The following is an 18640-nucleotide window of genomic DNA, read 5'->3' as shown; positions in this document are numbered from 1 at the left end:
ACCCGGTGAAGTTCGGTTCGATTGTCCGGGTTCGCTCATCTCAAAGACACTCCATTTGGATGTTTGGGAACAGAAAAGCACGTGGTGCTTTTCTGGTTACATTCATCCTTTTGACAGCTGTTGCGCTGTTTCAGTCGGTTCGCACGGAAGTGCTTCCGTGCGACCTGCGTGGTTGTCACGCACCCATTGACTTCAATGGGTGCGTGATGCGCGAAATACGCGGAGATATTGAACCTGTCGCGTTTTGTACGCAGCGAACAAACGCTGCGCACAAATCACGCACTGTTTGAACTGCCCCATTGACTTCTATAGGGCTGTGCGTGGCGCGCGAAAAATACGCGGCCTGCACGCATGAAAATCACGCTCGTGTGAATCCCCCCTTAATCATTTTTTTTTTATACAAAATAAAACGTTATTTTTTTTTAGTCCTCCTTGGGGACTTGAACCACGATTGTTGGCTCGCTTGCACAATATACTGCAATACTAATGTATTGCAAAATTGTGTTTTACACAGGCTCCTTTACAGGAGACAAAGATGTCAGTTCTGGGGGCCTTCATTAGGCCCCCGGGCTGTCATGTCCATCATCACCCCACGATAGCATCGCAGGGGGAGCGATTGGCTGTTATAGGGGCCGTCCCCTCTTTCCAACGGCTTAGAAGCCGCGGTCACTATTGGTGGATAAACTCTTTATGTGATGCAACGGCCCCAATATCTGCGTACACCTAAGGACTTGTTCACGTCGGAGGCTCCGATAGATCATCATGGAAACATCACTGAACCCATTAAAGTCAACGGGTTCTATCAGGCGACGTTGGTGACGCACATTAAGACTCGCCCGCATTACGGACACATGAAAGCGGCGTTAGGCTCTATTCACACTTGTGTTCTGTTGGCCATGACGCCAGTAGGGGGGGAAAAAAAAGTCTAAAAAAGTCCCTCCATATATCTTACCCTAAGTCTGCAAAGTTTATTGGGTAGACAAGAGTGAACTATGGTGGAACAGCAAGGCCCGACACTTCCTGTTAGGCAATACCAGGCTTACTCAAGACCGGCTCAGCCACACTCCACCTCACTACATGAGTCTACAAGCTAAATATAGTAAAGAGGAATCCCCAAGTTTATATAGTCCATAGACAGAAGCCACGCCCACACAGTATGTCAAACGAATCAGAATCCAATTGGTAGTCACATAGCGTGGGTGTAACCGGAACAATGACATCTTCAATTATGATTGGTCAAAATACGACAGTCGCCATCTTACTACACCCTCTGGTAAGAATGACGAACAGTAACCATGGAAACTGTACGACACCTTACGATGTCTTCCTTAACGTCTCAATTGCTATCAACTCTCTATATTCCGATCCACAAGGAATATATAACGATAACATATACAGTAGAGCCGCTGTTTGACTGGATAGGATAGGTAATGGAGAGAGAAATGTAAAAATCCTCGTTTCCTGGATGGGCTGTCGTAAAGTAGAGTGAATAACGTTAGCAAGATGGCCATACTTTAGCTTCCTGCGCATGACGTAGGCTCTTTTGATTGGCTGCGTCGCTGACACGTGATTAGAGCACGCCTACAGATCTGAGAATCGGGGCTTGAGCATGCGTACTCGGCAGAAGTTCCGGCACTCTTCCTTCGGTGACGTCAGCAACCGCCGCCATTTCGTGTGACCGATCGGCAAGGAAGAGGTGGCGAGAGCAGGAAGTCGGTGAAGGAGAAGCACTGGTAAGAGATATGTTAGAAATCCTCGTGTTTTATGGGGTAATCGATTAGTTGGTGGGTCGGTGTGTGGCCATGTTGTCCGTATACGGTGGGGGCTCAGTCCTTGCTTCGCATAATGCCGATCCCATATCCTGTGTGTTCTATGTAATGTAAATCAGGGTGAATTATTCTTCACAAAGCTTCTTCTAATGTCCTATAGATTAACATCCTGTGTAAGACTTTCCTGCCGCTGAAACTAATATCCGATCAATATCCTAAAGTAAATCGCTTGTCTTTTTGAGTCACATGACCCCTTCGCTATTGCGCAGTCCTCCCTAGTTTCCATTGAATTCTACGTTATGGGACGGTCTGCAACAAAACGGCGTCGAAACGTGCAAAACCATTGCATCCGACCGCTTATTTTGGCATTAAATACTATGAGTCGCCTACGTTATTAGACTTGGCGCACGGCTCTGCTATGTAACACATCGTCAATTGTACGTGAAACCTTTCGAAGACGTGAGATTTAAAATGGCCGTCATATGCGCCACCAATTGGGCGAAACTTGAGGCCGGTAATCCGCTATGGAGGGAAAAGTCACTTGACACATTTTTTACAAAAATTTGGCGACGTCCTAAATAAGGTTGACAAATCCCAGGGGCTAATGGCGGAGATGTACCGGGACTTGGTTACCCGTAGCAACCAATCGGATTCCACTGCTCGTTTTTTTCAGAGGTAGTTTGGAATATTGAAGCCGTGATGTGATTGGTTGCCATGGACAACTGCTCCAATTTTCCCATGCGCTAGTTTCGACATCTCGCCAGTCTTGATGTCTGTTGTGGATGAACATGTCATCTATTAACCGTAAGGCCTTTCAGATAGATAATGATTCAATTCTAGGCACAAAACGCGCCGTGGCCGTAATACGGACACCATAATGTGAAGGGGGGGCTCATTCTAGTGGTTGGTGGGAATTCCTGTTCTCCTCCGCCTCCTCAGATACTTCAGTGACCAGTCGGAAGATGGGTAGAGTAGTGCTCTGTTGTACTGTTACCTCGAAGGTCCTGTTCACATCAGATCCGGTGAGAAATCGTGGACAAAACATTGCAGCATGCCGCGCTATTTTTTCCTATAAACGAAGGACATCATGATGGCGCCCGTTAAAGTTAGTAAATCGTCGGACGCTAATGGAGTTCTTCGTGCGGCGGATCTGGTTCTCTGTTTTTTGTTCTCCTACGACAGAGCAGACCGTGGAAAACCGTAACGCAGATGTGAACGAAGACTTACAGAACGTTTGATAGACTTGTCCGTATGAATGACCCATAAAACGATTGCCCCTGTGGTTCGCATTGTTCCCTCCCTGGTCGGCCATAGGCAGACGTCTAATCAGGAATATCAGGATCTTCTTGCTCGGCCTCGGGTGAAATAGATAAATGCGGTGACTTGGACTGCGCTACTCTGAGATGAGGCCGTTCATGTGTGTTCACACCCGGGCGGGTAGATTTTTATTTACTTAGAAGAACGTTTCCAGGACTAGTCCACGTGTATATTGACCAGTCGTGAGTTTATGGAAAAGGACCATGTTTGTCCTCTCAACGGAAGGTCCTGCACATGGGAAAGGGCTCCTGGGATTTTCTGTAATCCATCTGGACAATCGCTTACGCGTTTCATTCTGTATATCCGTATATTACATCCGTGCTGTTTGTGTGTCGTCCGTACTTCAGGGCCTGCAAAATAAACCCAACTGGAAACACCCATAGGAAAGTCACGTGATCCAATTTCCCAGGCGTTTCCCAGCAACGTATCCGCAAAATGCGGACGGCTTCCGTGTGCGGTCTGTTATTACACGGCTCCGCAAAGACTGATAGGGACAGGACTTGTTATATAATTTGCTTAATGGAACTGAAAAAAACGCTGATATGTGCATCTCCCTATAGAAATGTACGGGTCAGTGTTAAACATGCGGATAGTACGCTGAAGAAAAACACGGTCGTGTGTGAGCGCTAATCTGCGTGTAACACATCCACGTTTTGCTGTGGAAAAACTTCTGTGTCTGAATACAACCTAAGAGGGCATGAAGATTAGAGGAGACGCAAGCCGAAGGTAAATTTTTGCTGTGACGGGTGGAGTAACCGTTATACCACGGCCACCTTCAGTTTGGGGGTGTTCCCATGTTATAAAGTGATGGCATTTCGCCTGATATACCATCATTGTCATCAGTAGTGTCCAGACCTACAGGACCCCACAGATTCTGAGAACGAAGGGGCCGTAGAACTTCTTTAGCGCTGCGTCCTCTTCTAAGTTTTCCCTGCACGGAGGCGTCCAGACCACCCGCTACGCAGGGAACGGAGCACCGCGGCTTCCCGATTCCTGATGTGTCGTATCTCAGTTTGGATGTTCTCATGGGCCTTTGTGATTGGCTGAATTATTGCTTCTGTTATACAACTACAGTCTTAGGCCCCATGCACACGACCGTAAAAATTGTCTAATTGCGGACTGTAATACGCAATTGTCCGCAATTACAGACCCATTCAGTTCTATTGGCCGCGGACACCTTTCCGTATCGCTATGGATGGGTGTCCGTGCCGTAGAAATGTTCACATAATTATGGAACATGTCCGTTGTTCTGCATTTTCCGGCTGCGCTCCCATACTTTATATGGGAGTGCGGCCTGAAAATGCGGGCAGCCGTCGACCATGTGCGTGCCTTAGATCTTACTATATGGCACCCTAAACATAACGTGCAGATGGCGGTGCAGTAAGCCGTGGTGTCTCCGCAGTTGTGACTCTGACGTGGCTCCTGTGTTCTCGGCAGATTCTGGTCACGTGATGGGCACTCCAGGAAATGAGTTTCAGGAAGAGCTGCGGTGAGGACAGGACCTGCCAGCGTTTCTGGCTCCAGCTCACCAGACGCTCTCCGCTCACCTCTTATTGTTCTCTGTGCATGATTGTGGCTTTCTAGAAGACCTCGTTCACACACTGCAGATTTTGCATGTATTTTTTAAGCCACAACCGGGAACTGAACCTAAACAGAAGAAATATATAAAACAAGGCCGTATAGGACTGTTCTACTGGATCCAATTTTGGTGTGGGATAAAAAAAAAAAGCATGCCAAATCTGCGCTATGTGAACAAGGCCTAAAGCTGCTTTCTATTCTGAGACTTGATGGTCTCCTACTCTTGCGATAAATAGTTTGCCGTTTTATACGATTGGAATAATTAACGCATCGCAGGTTGGAATGTGCTAGCGATCAGTTATTAGACATGGATAAAGCGCTACAATCCAGTATGTCACCTGCTGGTCATGTCATTGGGCCGCTGCTGGACAAACCGCATGATGTTTACCTATAAAGGGGGTCCCCATTTGAGTTTTAAAAATCACCTGTACTTTGTATCAAGATACAGCCCTACCTGACATCAAGCGGAGAGGGACGGCAATAAGGGTATGCTCGCACGGCAAATCCGCCATAGATTTTTTTTTATTCATTTTCTAATAAAATTTACGACGGCTGACACTGATTTCTGCTCCGGATTGGTTCGCAGATCCGCACACTGATTGGCCCCATCATAGTTCAGAAGCAAATATGCGGCTTTTCAGGATTTAGATGTGAACTTAGTTGAACATGCACGCAACAGTGTTGTTTTTTTTAGTTTTTTCTTCCCTTGTACCAAATAGATTACAACGGATCTGTTTTGTGGACCGCAAAATCACTGCTGTGTGCATTAGGCCTAAGGATAGGTTTACGCGGCTTATTTTCAGCCGTTTCTTTGGGCGTAAACTCCCCGGAAAACGGCTGAAAAGACGGAAGTTGAACGCCTCCAAACATATGCCCATTGATTTTCAATGGGAAGAATAGGGTTTTGTTCTGACGGGGTGTTTTTTTTAACACGACGGTTTGTAAAAACGGCACATAAAAAAAAACCACTCCGTAAGCACGGCCTGTAAAATACAAAAAGTAGGACATGCTCCATAATTCACGGCACAGTTATATGGCACGGAAAGGTGTCTGCGGCCAATAGAACTGAACAAGTCCGTAATCGCGGACCGTATTGCGATCCGCAATTACGGAGATTTTTTACGGTCGTGTGCATGGGGCCTTAGGGAGAACTTGCTGAATTAGGGTATGTGCACACACACTAATTACGTCCGTGACTGACGGACGTATTTCGGCCGCAAGTCCCGGACCGAACACAGTGCAGGGAGCCGGGCTCCTAGCATCATACTTATGTACGACACTAGGAGTCCCTGCCTCTCCGTGGAACTACTGTCCTGTACTGAAAACATGATTACAGTACGGGATAGTTGTCCTGCAGCGAGGCAGAGACTCCTAGCATCGTACATAAGTATGATGCTAGGAGCCCGGCTCCCTGCACTGTGTTCGGTCCGGGACTTGCGGTCGAAATACGTCCGTCAATTACGGACGTAATTAGTGTGTGTGCACATACCCTTAAGAAGATAATCAGAAGTCTCGAGGCTGTAAAATACTGTGTTGCCTTTTGTGGTTGGGGGGGGGGGGTTACAGCATTAATCCGTAATTTAGAGTATTTTTCGCTTAGTGACCCCTCAAAAACCGGTAATTTTACAACTATTCTCAAAGTTTTGGTTCTGTAGATCATGAATTTTATTAGAGGATTACGTATAGTCCATCAGTTGTATTACATTCTTTTTCTCCTTAACCCTTTGTTTTTCTCTCTCTCCCCTCACTTAGACCACATTTAGACTCTTTTTCACACCTGCGCTTGTATTTCCATTATTCCGTTTCGTCATCTGAGCAGAATAAAGGAAGTGCACCCACTTCTTAGCGTTTACGCTTTCGGTTGGATCCCTGTATCTCGCGGGAATGGTAATTAGTAGGTGTTCATTCATCCACCGGTATAGCGCTGTATGGTGACCGTACATAAATAAAAATGTTAAGGAGTTTGTTTTTTTTTGTTTTGTTTTTTGTGGTATAGAAATCCTCCTACACATCACCATACGTTTTCCATCTTCATCACATCTTCCTGCCCCCTCGTTTCTGAATCATCAATAATTCTTTGTGCGTTGCTCATGCACTTTGTGTTCTATAGGCAGATTTATCCATGTATTTTATCATGCCAATAGAAGTGTGTGGGCAGGAGCTGTGCCGTGTGTGGGCTGCATCTGGGCACGGGTACAGCTTCATTGATTTTTCTCCCCTTCTTGTACACGTCCTGTAGATTATGCTTTTGGTTGACAGCTGAATAAAATAACGCTGCTGATCGATAATGACCCACATCCCGATCGACATGCACACTCGGCTCAGCTACATTTAGAAGAAAGGAGGGGCAGCTCCGTGGCTGGCGGTGTTTTCTTGCAGCATCGGGGGTTCTGGGTTCGAATCTGACCAAGGACAACATCTGCCCGGAGTATTCTCGCCCATAGAGTAGTTGACACCCAAAGGAGCCCTGCACCTGTTCTATTGTTGGCTGGTTTCTGCCGATGGGAGAAAGATACAGAACTAACTTGGCCTTTTATATATTAAGTTTTGAACACAGAGCCCCAAATATCCAAGGGCCACCAATATAGCTACCCGCAGAGGTGAAGCAGTCTAGCCATGTTATCAGAAGCCTCCGAAATGGTGAACATGCTTTCTAAAAAGACTGGTAGGGTATATGCAGTTGGCCCATGTCCATTGTTCTCCACTTAATGAGGCTGTCTCATGAACGCAAACCCTTTTTAGAAAGAGACGGGTGATCGTGGGTCTGGCTTCTCTAAATGCAGAGCTGGAGTCTTTCTTATGCAATGGCTGTCCTGCACATAGAGGGGGATTTTTTTAAGTTGGGAACCCCCCTCTGATTACATATACCCTAATATGGATAGTAGTTGACCTGTCACCTCTCCTGATTTGCTCTTTTGGTAAATTCTTCTATTCCCCCATGAAATAACAATTCTGTAACATATTTTCTTAGAACTCTGCCTTTTGCCATTCCTCTGTTATTCCTCCTAGAAATCTGAATAAATTGGCAGCTGGCTATTGCCATTCCCCTTTGTAAAGGGGCGTGTCACTACAGTCTCTCTGACCATGTCCAATCAGTGCTAACAGGCTGTGTAGGGACACGCCCCAAATAGCTACACCGGGTTGTCAATTTATTTATACACTTTTAGGAGGAATAGTAGAGGAACCACAAAATGTAACCTTCTAAGGAAAGATTCTCCTCCAGAATTCTTTCGTGAGGGTATACAATTCTTTACTAAAACCAACATGTCAGAAGAGGTGACCGGTCCTCTTTCAATATAATTTTTTTACTGATGTATGGTTTAAAAGACCGGAAGAGGGGGGGATAGACTTAAACAGAGTATACCCCCCCCCCCCAACATCTGCCTTGCGCTAAAGACTTCAGCGTTCTAAAACCGAATGGTTACCATGAATGTGCTTCCTGACGGCTCCATAGCAATGACTCGTAGTTAGGCAGCTTATCCCTAGCAACCTGTCATGTTAGATATGATCGGTTGACTCAGCAGTTTGGCTCAAAGCTGGATTGCCATTGTGCTGACAGCGGAGAGGAGGAAAGCCGCTTAGCAGCAGTCACACCATGATATTTCTAAAGGTATATCGAGCTGGAGAACCTCTAACTGCAGACAAGCCCCTATAACCTCTGCTCTTCACTTAAGCTTGTGCCTACAATTGACATTCTTGCATATTCCTTGTATCCATCATACAGGTGACCTGGGCTCTTCTCCGTACCACGCCGTGTCGTCACATGCAGTGATCGGGGGCTGTCAGACTGTCTAGGCTAATGGCAGCTGCCGCCTGCACAACGCTGCTCTGTGCTTCACCAGTCAATGGGTCTCATGTATGAACGCTGTCCCATAGCGACCTCTGAGCTTTCTTCTACTAAACTGCGCTTTAACAAGGTCACTTTATCTTGTTTTTATACTCGAGGCCCCTTGTTTAGTCCGTGTATTAGCAATTGGGGTTTTGGTTAGGAGATACGGACTCTTAATAGCTCCGCAGCAAACAGTCGATTAATGGTTAAAGGTGTTTTCAGAGTTAAAGAGGCTCTGTCACCAGATTTTGCAACCCCTATCTGCTATTGCAGCAGATAGGCGCTGCAATGTAGATTACAGTAACGTTTTTATTTTTAAAAAACGAGCATTTTTGGCCAAGTTATGACCATTTTCGTATTTATGCAAATGAGGCTTGCAGAAGTACAACTGGGCGTGTATTATGTGTTTTACATCGGGGCGTGTTTACTACTTTTACTAGCTGGGCGTTCTGATGAGAAGTATCATCCACTTCTCTTCACAACGCCCAGCTTCTGGCAGTGCAGATCTGTGACGTCACTCACAGGTCCTGCATCGTGTTGGCCACATCGGCACCAGAGGCTACAGTTGATTCTGCAGCAGCATCAGCGTTTGTAGGTAAGTAGCTACATCGACTTACCTGCTAACGCCGATGCTGCTGCAGAATCATCTGTAGCCTCTGGTGCCGATGTGTCCTCGCTCGTCTGACACGATGCAGGACCTGTGAGTGACGTCACAGCGTGATCTCTTGAGAACACGGCTGTGTCTGCACTGCCAGAAGCTGGGCGTTCTGAAGAGAAGTGGATGATACTTCTCGTCAGAACGCCCAGCTAGTAAAAGTAGTAAACACGCCCCGATGTGCGCACATAATACACGCCCAGTTGTACTTTTACTTTTCAACACGCCCAGTTGTACTTTTGCAAGCCTCATTTGCATAAATACAAAAATGGTCATAACTTGGCCAAAAATGCTCTTTTTTAAAAATAAAAACGTTACTGTAATCTACATTGCAGCGCCGATCTGCTGCAATAGCAGATAGGGGTTGCAAAATCTGGTGACAGAGCCTCTTTAAGGCTCATTCAGATGAGCGTGAATCTCGTCCGTGTGACGCCCGTCACACTGACTCGTAATTAAATGGGGCTGTTCACACGACTTTTGCATCAGAGCGTGTGAAGGGTCAGTGAAAAAAATAGGACACGTCCTATTTTACTGCGTATCACGCTTCCCTCCAGAGACTAGTTTATGGGGGAACCGTGACAACGTGCCCCCCCCCCCCACGGGTGCACATTGGACGTGAAAAACGTCCATTTTTTTTTTTTTCCCGCATATGGGGTTGCCAACGCTCATCTAAACATAGCCTTACACGTTTATTTGGCCACTATATCTAACCCCCCCCCCCCCACACTGACTTTGGAAAGAGTCAGTAACTTCCAAAGTGCCTCGTCTTGCCCCTCACCACAAGACCTCTCGTGGCACGTTTCCAATAGCCTCTAGTGACGTGCCGTATACACATCACATGGGCTAGGAGTCGATAGCCCTTGCCCAGTATACAGCGCATCATTAGTGACATTTCATTTTGGAGGTGTGTATTTTCGCTGGGGGGGAAACGCGCGGTCCCCGTGTTACTTTTCATTTGACCTAGCCAGGAAATAGAGGGAGGAGCCTAGGGCGTGCAAGGCATTATGGGACATGAAGTCTCCGCATGAAGCCGAGTGAACACGCGTTGAAGACAAGCGGTGCACCCCAGGAGTGTGAATATCAGTGATTTACACTTTTTTTTTTTTTTTGTGTATATAAATATTCTCATGTTTGTTACTGTAGAAGAAATGGTGTTCATTTTTTTAATTTATTTTTCTGGAGTTGGACAGAGTATAGCAGGCTAAGGTCTTGTGAACGGAGCATGTATGGTGGCATACCTAACGGCCACTGTATATCCCTTTTTGTATTCATCTAGAAGCAATAATTCTTCTATGGGAAGAAACCCCCCATAATACAGCAGGAGTGGAGCATGCTACTTGTTTTTTGGGTCTCCAAATTGGAGCAACACGCAGATATATGGATCCCTAACTTGTCAGAGTTCATGAGGCCACTAGTTAGACCTTTCCAGGAGCCAGGTTTACTTTTAGGCCTCCTTCACGCTCACAATTTCTGGCGTTTTAACCTGCATCAAAAATACTCCTAAAAAAAAGCTAGCGTTAATAGAATGAAACCTGCATATTTTTTTTTATTTTTTTTTTCAAGGCTATTTAGTGGTGTTTTTCATCTGGTGTTCTGTACATATGTTTTTTTTTTTTTTTTTTTCTCTGTCCTCAAGTCCTATAGAGAAGCTTATGTGGAAAAAAAACCCACCACTGACCACAAAATTGGCTCAAACCGAAGCGCAGTTGTATGTAGTGCGTCTGATACTTTAACATGGACTTGAATGTAACGTCTGGCCGCACTTCAAACTGCTTGAAGAAAACAAAGCCACGGAAAACGCAGCATCCTGCTGTGCGTGTGAATCCAGCCGAAGGCATAAATCTGAAACCAACCAATAGTTCGGTGCCATCGATGATTTTGTAGGCACGTTCGCTGCTGGGATTTGTCCAGCCTTGGGTTAAATATTATTTCCCAGATTGTGAGCGTGTATTGAAGTGACAGTGCCGATAGTCTGCAGTGTGATACTCTGCAGGTAAATGTAGTAGAAGTAACCGATCCGGCAAGCTAGGAACGCTATATCCATCTCTCCTGTCCCTGACCCTTTGTGTTAATGTAATATTAGGCTGTAATTGTTTCGCCCGCTTTATGTTACACCCCCTCTCCTCTTCCCGCTCGCACAGTACGCTGTCAGATGTCTATGGTTGCCATGGTGACTGTTCCTTCCTCCTACTGAATCTTCCTCACTTGTAATAGACAGTGAAGGACACAGGCACTTGACAGCGGACCAAAAAAAAAAGATGAATTTGCAGGAAGTGGAGGAGGGACTCATGAGGACTTTATAATGATATTACCGTTCAATCGTAAAAGCATCGAATGCCGTTATTAGCTGTATTCTGTTACCATTCTGATAGCGCTGTAAGTCTCTGTTCACATCTAGGTTGTGGCTTCTAGTCATAACATAACGCTGTGATGGATCGGTCACCTGACGGACCACACAGACTTATTATGGGGTCTGTCGATTTTCCGATGAGGTGTCAAACGTTTTGACGGTGAAAAATAGCGTTGCATGCACTGGTGTTTTTTCCATAAATTATGGAATCTGCAACAGAGGTTCTGAAAGGATCCTCCGCCGTAAATGTGAACAGGGCTTTAGTCCATGAACAATGCTCTCGTTGACTTGAATGGGAATGTATCGTTGGAAAAGCTGCAGTCCCAGCCCAATTCCAGGGGAGTGACAGGAATATGTAGTGCGCAGCAGCTGGTTTAAAGGGTAACTGAACTTTCAAAAAACTTGACAAGTTGTGATCGGTGGAGACCCAAGCATGGAGACTCCCACCGATGGCTAAAATGTAGCGGCAGAAGCGCTCGAGTGAGCGCTATGCCACTCCGTTTCGGATAGGCTTTCCTCTGTGTCCGGACTCCTAGACTTTCTTTTCAGACCATACACCGCTCCGTGGCTAGCCGAGCAGAAATTAAGCGGCACAGCGCTCACCAGAGCACATCTGCCGCTACGTTTTAGCGATCGGTGGGAATCTCAGTGCTCAGACCTCCACTGATCAACTTTTGACAAGCCAAAAGTTTTTTTTTTTTTTTGTTTTTTTTATGTTTTAGTTGCCCTTTAAGCAATGTTCCTCAACTGTAAAAGTGTTTAGTGATGTACTACCAGGTTACCATGAAAAACCTGCCACATCGTGACACGGGACAGGGTTTGCTGGGAACACTCTCACATGATGGCTTAAAATTATTTACAGTTCGCTTTGATCTGTAAGGCCTCGTGTACATCGCCGTGCCCGTAATCACTGCCCGCACAAAGTATGGGAGCATGGACCGTAAACATCAAAAGATAGGACATGTCCTATCTTTTGCGGAGGCTTTCTACGGCCCACAAATACAGGAAGGCGTCCGCGGTCAATAGAAGTGAATTGGTCCATAATTGCTGGCAAATTGTACGGTCGTGTGCATGGGGCCTAAACCAGCAAATGGAGGGAAGACACCGATTGTCATTTTTATTAAAGGTTTGTAAATTCTGGTGCTAATTGTCAGATCTTCTTTTATTACCAGGTGAAAAGGAAAACCACCCACAAACACTACAATGGGGAACATGTTTGCAAACCTTTTTAAAGGCCTCTTTGGCAAGAAGGAGATGAGGATTCTTATGGTGGGCCTGGATGCCGCCGGAAAGACGACCATCCTTTATAAGCTGAAGCTGGGCGAGATTGTGACCACCATTCCTACAATAGGTATACAATGCTCCTTCCCTTCGTTCGTGCGTGAGATATGAGGCGCACTCCTAACCTTTATTAAAACGAATAAAAGAATACCACAAATGTAAAGGTCACGCCATTAAATCATAAACTTCCGCACATGGGAACCCTCGCCATGCAATAAACCGATAAGTCTTCGCTGAATGCGTATAATAAAGACCGATAATATAGCCAAGAAATACAATTGACTTTATGAAGACCAACACGGTGGTACAAGCCACTTGTAAAAACATAGTAGATAAATGTGTATAACAGGTCCGTGTATTAACGTAAGGCAGGGTATACGTGGGGGTGAAATAAATCCAATCACTAAATATCATATGTTACCGGTCACGTGACCCGTTCATCTCTTTTCAGGTTTTAATGTGGAGACTGTAGAATACAAGAATATCAGCTTCACTGTGTGGGATGTCGGTGGCCAGGACAAAATCCGACCACTGTGGCGCCATTATTTCCAGAACACTCAGGGTATGTATGTGTTTCCACTGCATGATTCATATCGGACATGATGTAACTTCTGCCAATCTGTGGTGTTCATCTTTGCTATCAGCACAGTGACCATTCAGCTCACGGATAAACAGCTAAGTCCCATTTGACAGTCTGGTTGCTAGGGACATATTGCCTAACAACCACAACCTTTTCAGTGGAGTTGTTAATCTGCTTCTCCCTAACAAGTCCTCGGTTGTCCAGGTCTTCACCTCAATGAAAGAAGTGCCACCAAACTCCGGGCTCCATGCTCATTAACCGTTTTCATGAAAGTCTATTAAAATGTAGATGAAGATCTTCGAGGTTGGACAGGGTTGGAAAATAGATATACATTTATTTATTTTTTTGCAGAAAACACGCCACTTTTGACCGACAATACCAGACACCGCCTATAGACAGATGTGGCGCTGTTTCTGGGGGGGGGGGGCAAAAAAATAGCAGATTGTTGGTTGCCACTGAATTGATTAAAAATCGTTTACAATTGTTGGTGATTTGGACTTTTGTCTTGCATGCAGGTCTCATCTTTGTGGTTGACAGTAATGATAGAGAGCGAGTCAATGAAGCAAGAGAGGAGCTAACCAGAATGCTGGCGGAGGATGAGCTGCGGGATGCAGTGCTACTAGTATTTGCTAACAAACAGGTAAATTCATTTTTACGTTCACATCATCCAAAAAAAGTTCTGAACGTTGATTTATGAACGTATTAGATAAGTAGCGGAGATACAACTGTTTAGAATCTCTGGAACCAGCAGAATAACCCAGAAGATCAGGATGCTGTAAAAGTCGTACAAAAATAGTTTACATCTGACCGTCTGCAGCGTTTTATTTAAATAAGCCTAGAGGATTAAAAAATACCTAGGGGGGGGGGAGGGGAATGCTTTAGGCGGGATTTACACTTCGCGTATTTGTTGCAGGATTTGATAGCAGTTTTTTGTTTTTGAACCAAAGCCAGAAGTGGACACAGGAGGAAGGAGACATATGTTTTTCCTTTAGATTTCCCATTACTTTTAAAACTACTTCTGGCATTGGCTCAAAAATCTGCGATGTATGAATCCAGCCTTAGAGTAGAAACACGCACAGCGTGTTCATGGCGGATACGCTGCTTCAAGCTGCGCGGCGTATCCGCCCTGAAAATCACAGGGAATGCCGTCAGAAAAATTGCACCACGTTTTGGTGCGTTTTTCCGGCGGAATTCCCTCTTCCCTGCGCGCAGTCCCGCCTCCTGGGATGACGTTGCAGGTCACACGGGATGGATGAAACGTCATTCCAGGAGACCAGACTGGAGAAGAAGCCGGAAACTCTGGGTAAGTATAACTTTTTTTTTTTTTTTTTCTTACGATATTTGTGGTGGAATGGCTGTGATTCCGCAGCATATGTCACAACACGCATCACTTTGTTGCAGGTTTAAGCAGCCCATTGTATAGATTCCGCAGCATTAATTGACATGCTGCGGTTGAGGAAACCTCACCGCACGTCAGTTTGTGCGGTTTTGTTTTTTTCGACAGCTTTTTCCCGCTGTGTGGGGACGAGAGTTGTTGACCTCTCACCCACACTGCTGCTACTGTGATACGCTGCCAGTTTTCTGCAATGAATCCGTTGCGACGTACCCTTTTTCTCGGGTGGGGGTTGCAACAAGACAGAATTTTTCCCTCCAAAATTCAGACTGGCATAGACCTGGGTATGAAGTCCATTTATCGACCGCACTGTGAAGCAGTCTTTATAAAGGGGAGCTCTGTCGTACTGAAAGCCGCACCCCCCCCAATTCACCTTACACCGACCCGAGGTGGAGGCACGCTTTTATACACAGTGTTTGGTGTCTTCAGAAATGCTTATACAAAATGGCACTTACATAAATAAAATAAAAATATATATATAATATTTTATTAATTTTTTTTTAAAGGCACATAAGCGCTTGAAACACAGACTTTTTAATTTTTTTATTTTACGTGCATTTTAAAATGCAGAAAAAACAAAGCGTGTGTGCAGCAGGCGTAATAGTTTCTATGACTAAGTTATTATATGTTGAAGGCTAATGACAATCCTGCGACCAGGGCAGCAAATTCTCCTCCACATTTAACTTGGATTCCTGTATTTTTGTAGGACCTCCCGAATGCAATGAACGCTGCAGAAATCACAGACAAGTTGGGTCTGCACTCCCTACGTCAGAGGAACTGGTACATCCAAGCAACCTGTGCAACCAGCGGGGACGGTCTGTACGAAGGCTTGGACTGGCTGTCCAATCAGCTGAAAAACCAGAAGTGATCCCATCCTTGAGTGAACACCACCCTCCCTCCGCCCCCTCTTCCGCCTAAATCCCATCCTGTTCAGCATCTTGGCAGGGCTGGCCAGCGCCTCTGCTGCCTGCCAGGCGGGCACGTCATTTCCGCGCACATCTGTGTCGTGTGTTTGTCTGCACGCCTGTGCGAGTGGGAGCAGCAATCTCACACTGTGCCTTATACATGCTTAGCAGTATTAACTCCCCCCTCTGAACAAAACACTACCCGCCACGTCAACCGCCTGCGCGTCTCCTTCCACCCTCTTTAGGCTTTATAATCTGCACCAGGTAGACGGATATAATACAATTTCATAATGAGATGTATGGCCTATCCCATGTCCTCTCTCCATTGCAGCTGTATTGTGCTGCTACAGGTTATATAGAACTACAGGCAATTAATTTCCTAAGATTGTATGTTATCCGGCACAATATACAGCGAGTGAGCTAGACCGTAGAGGGCTAATAAATATATAATTTTTTTAAATTTTTTTTTTTTATTTGAGACTAGTTTCTCAAGAGGTCGTGAGTTGTGATATTCATGAGCTCGAGAGGGTTTGTAGTTTCTATTACAGCATTATGGCGAGGTTTTGTGCGACCTTCATATAACTGCTAATAGTCTACTGAAGTTTGATTTATCATTTGTGGATTTTTTTTTTTACATTTTTTTTCATTCTTTCCTGACTCGGTTATATTCTGGAGACTGGACTGGATGTATGACAAGGCACACCCATTAAATGCCCACACTGGAGAGATATTACAGGGCAGAGGAGAATGCATATATTGGCACAGGGCTGGCAAGCCATTCTAGATAACCTGTGATCATATCTATTCTATATACCTCAACCTGTTTCCACTCCTCACACAGCCATATCAGGCAATGGCCGGTTTGTAACCCCCCCCCTCCCCTCCCCTTCCACTTGTACTGACACGCATGTAACTTCACCAGCCTGGACGCTGAGGCTCCTGAGATGTCTGCTCCCACTCCTAGAATTATTATTTCTCCTTGTTTTTGGGTATCAAGCATGATATGCCGTACCTGTTTTGAAGGAAGTCTGTACAGTAATATTTTATTCTAATCTACTACTAACTTCACTTATATTCATCCACACTCATCCCTATCATCATCCCTGGCCCCTTGTCTAATTGTCTGATAGACCAGTGTATGGTTATGTAAGAAGGAAGGTGCAGAGGGAGGTGAGTGGTGGTATACACACGAAAGGGAACATTTCTTTAAAGAGCTGTCTGGTTTGCAGACACTGCAAGTGACTAGGATTTTAAACCGGAAAAAAAAATCTTGTCCTGGGTCCACCCCGTTGTGGTCATGGACTCATCCGTACAGAATACAGACTACAAGGACAGTGGACATTACATCACCCGGATGTATTATGAATGTAGGAGGAGTCCTTTAAATTATATGAATATAGAATTTTCTAAGTACACTGAGTAGTATTAAATTAATATGGCGTTTGTTTAATAATTGATCAAAGGAAATAAGAGATAATCCTGTACTTTGTATCCGACCTTCCTGTACCCTGGCATTAAAGGGGGGTACTCACCAGCAATGTGACTCTAAATCCTGGGTAATGACTCTCCCAAATTATAATCTCCTTGTCTCCTGCAGCGCCACCTGCTGATGATTTGCTGGGAGCTAGTTAACTGTATCGCGCGTGTAAAGGCCATGGCAGCACACGGCGGGATTGCATTTATTATTTTTTTTTAAATCTGCGTCTAAATCTTTCGGTTTCTGTTTATTTTGTGGGGATTGGGTTGTAGCTCTTATCAATTTTAAATAGCTATATATACTTCAGTCTGTAAATGAGACAGTTTTCATATCATGCATAAATGGCATCGGAGCTTTAAAGCAAATATTTTTTTCTTTTCCTGTATAAAACTGATTCAAAAGCGTGAACTATGTGATGTACAATTGGACCGAAATTGAGTTTCTTTTTTTCATTTATTTTTTTTTTTCTTCGTTTTGTTTTCTAACCATGTTGTAATTTGTCTGAAATACTCTATATTAAAAGAGTTCTGTATTAAAGTAACCAGCTCGTGCTGCGTGTTAACATTTTTTCCGTCCATCTGTATGTCGGGGACTGAATGGAGAAATGGCCACCATGTGTCTTTCTATGGGAGCTATGGAAATGGCTTCTCGCCATAGGTGGAGGTCCCGTCACCTGACGGAACTGTGGAAATACCATAAATGTGTAAAATGGATAAACCAGACCCACTTGTGCCCTTCATTATTGGATACCCAGTAACGGAAGATACCTGCAATTCGGGGACACACACACACACACACACACACCACCCCCCCTCCTCGTGTGACCTCCTTTTTTTAAACGTGCGTAACACAAGTGAAATACCCTCGTGTGAATAAGGCAAAAGTCTTTGGAAAAATATCCTGCAGTACGGACAGGTTGCTCTAGTTCTTGTGTTGCAGAATGTCTATACTGCAGGATTACATCGTAGTTTTCTGCTGAGCAAATACAATGCAAGCACGCAACATGTGAGCGTAGCGTTATGGTCCCAAAGATCACATCTAAGGCTATGTTCACGTGTGTGTTGGGAGCCGCTCACAGATCTGGCCAAGAATTATGGAAAAAAGTTGCGTGCTGCTTTCTCTTGGTAAAACAGACCCCGTGAGTGAAACCGACAAACTATAAAAGTCAATGGGTTCCGTTGGTGTCCGTCATGCGACCGGCACAGCGCTTCTATGTGTTCGCTCTGTGGACAGACCAGAAAACCGAACGCAGATGTGAACCCAGCCGAAGTATGTTTTTTTTTTTTTTTTTTCAAAAAGCATGACTTTTAACTCAACCCTTAAAATGGATTTAATGCAAAAGAAATATACAGCATGCTATATATTCCTTTGCGGGGTTATCGGCACTGAAAAGCAGGTGTAAACCCAGCAGGTATGTTGTTGCATGGTGCCCCCCCCCCCCCCCCCCTCTGTATATGGAGAGGACATTCTTGGCAGACATCTGGTAAGTGGGGCCCTATGGACCGG

At 45.1% G+C, this 18640-nt stretch overlaps 1 protein-coding gene across 1 annotated transcript; it reads left to right on the top strand.

The window, feature by feature from the left end:
• The first annotated feature begins 1626 nt into the window (after positions 1-1626).
• On the top strand, positions 1627-17675 carry LOC142666226 (ADP-ribosylation factor 1-like). Its single transcript, XM_075846212.1, has 5 exons — positions 1627-1733; positions 12671-12849; positions 13231-13341; positions 13875-13999; positions 15459-17675. Exons 2-5 carry the CDS (start codon positions 12702-12704, stop codon positions 15618-15620), a joined length of 546 nt encoding a protein of 181 aa, XP_075702327.1. The 5' UTR covers positions 1627-1733; positions 12671-12701; the 3' UTR covers positions 15621-17675.
• Positions 17676-18640: the final 965 nt, after the last annotated feature.

Source organism: Rhinoderma darwinii, chromosome 13 (genome assembly GCF_050947455.1).
Source record: "Rhinoderma darwinii isolate aRhiDar2 chromosome 13, aRhiDar2.hap1, whole genome shotgun sequence".
NCBI lineage: Eukaryota > Metazoa > Chordata > Amphibia > Anura > Rhinodermatidae > Rhinoderma > Rhinoderma darwinii.
Note: the sequence above shows the minus strand (reverse complement) of the source record. Positions and strands in the feature narration are given on the sequence as shown.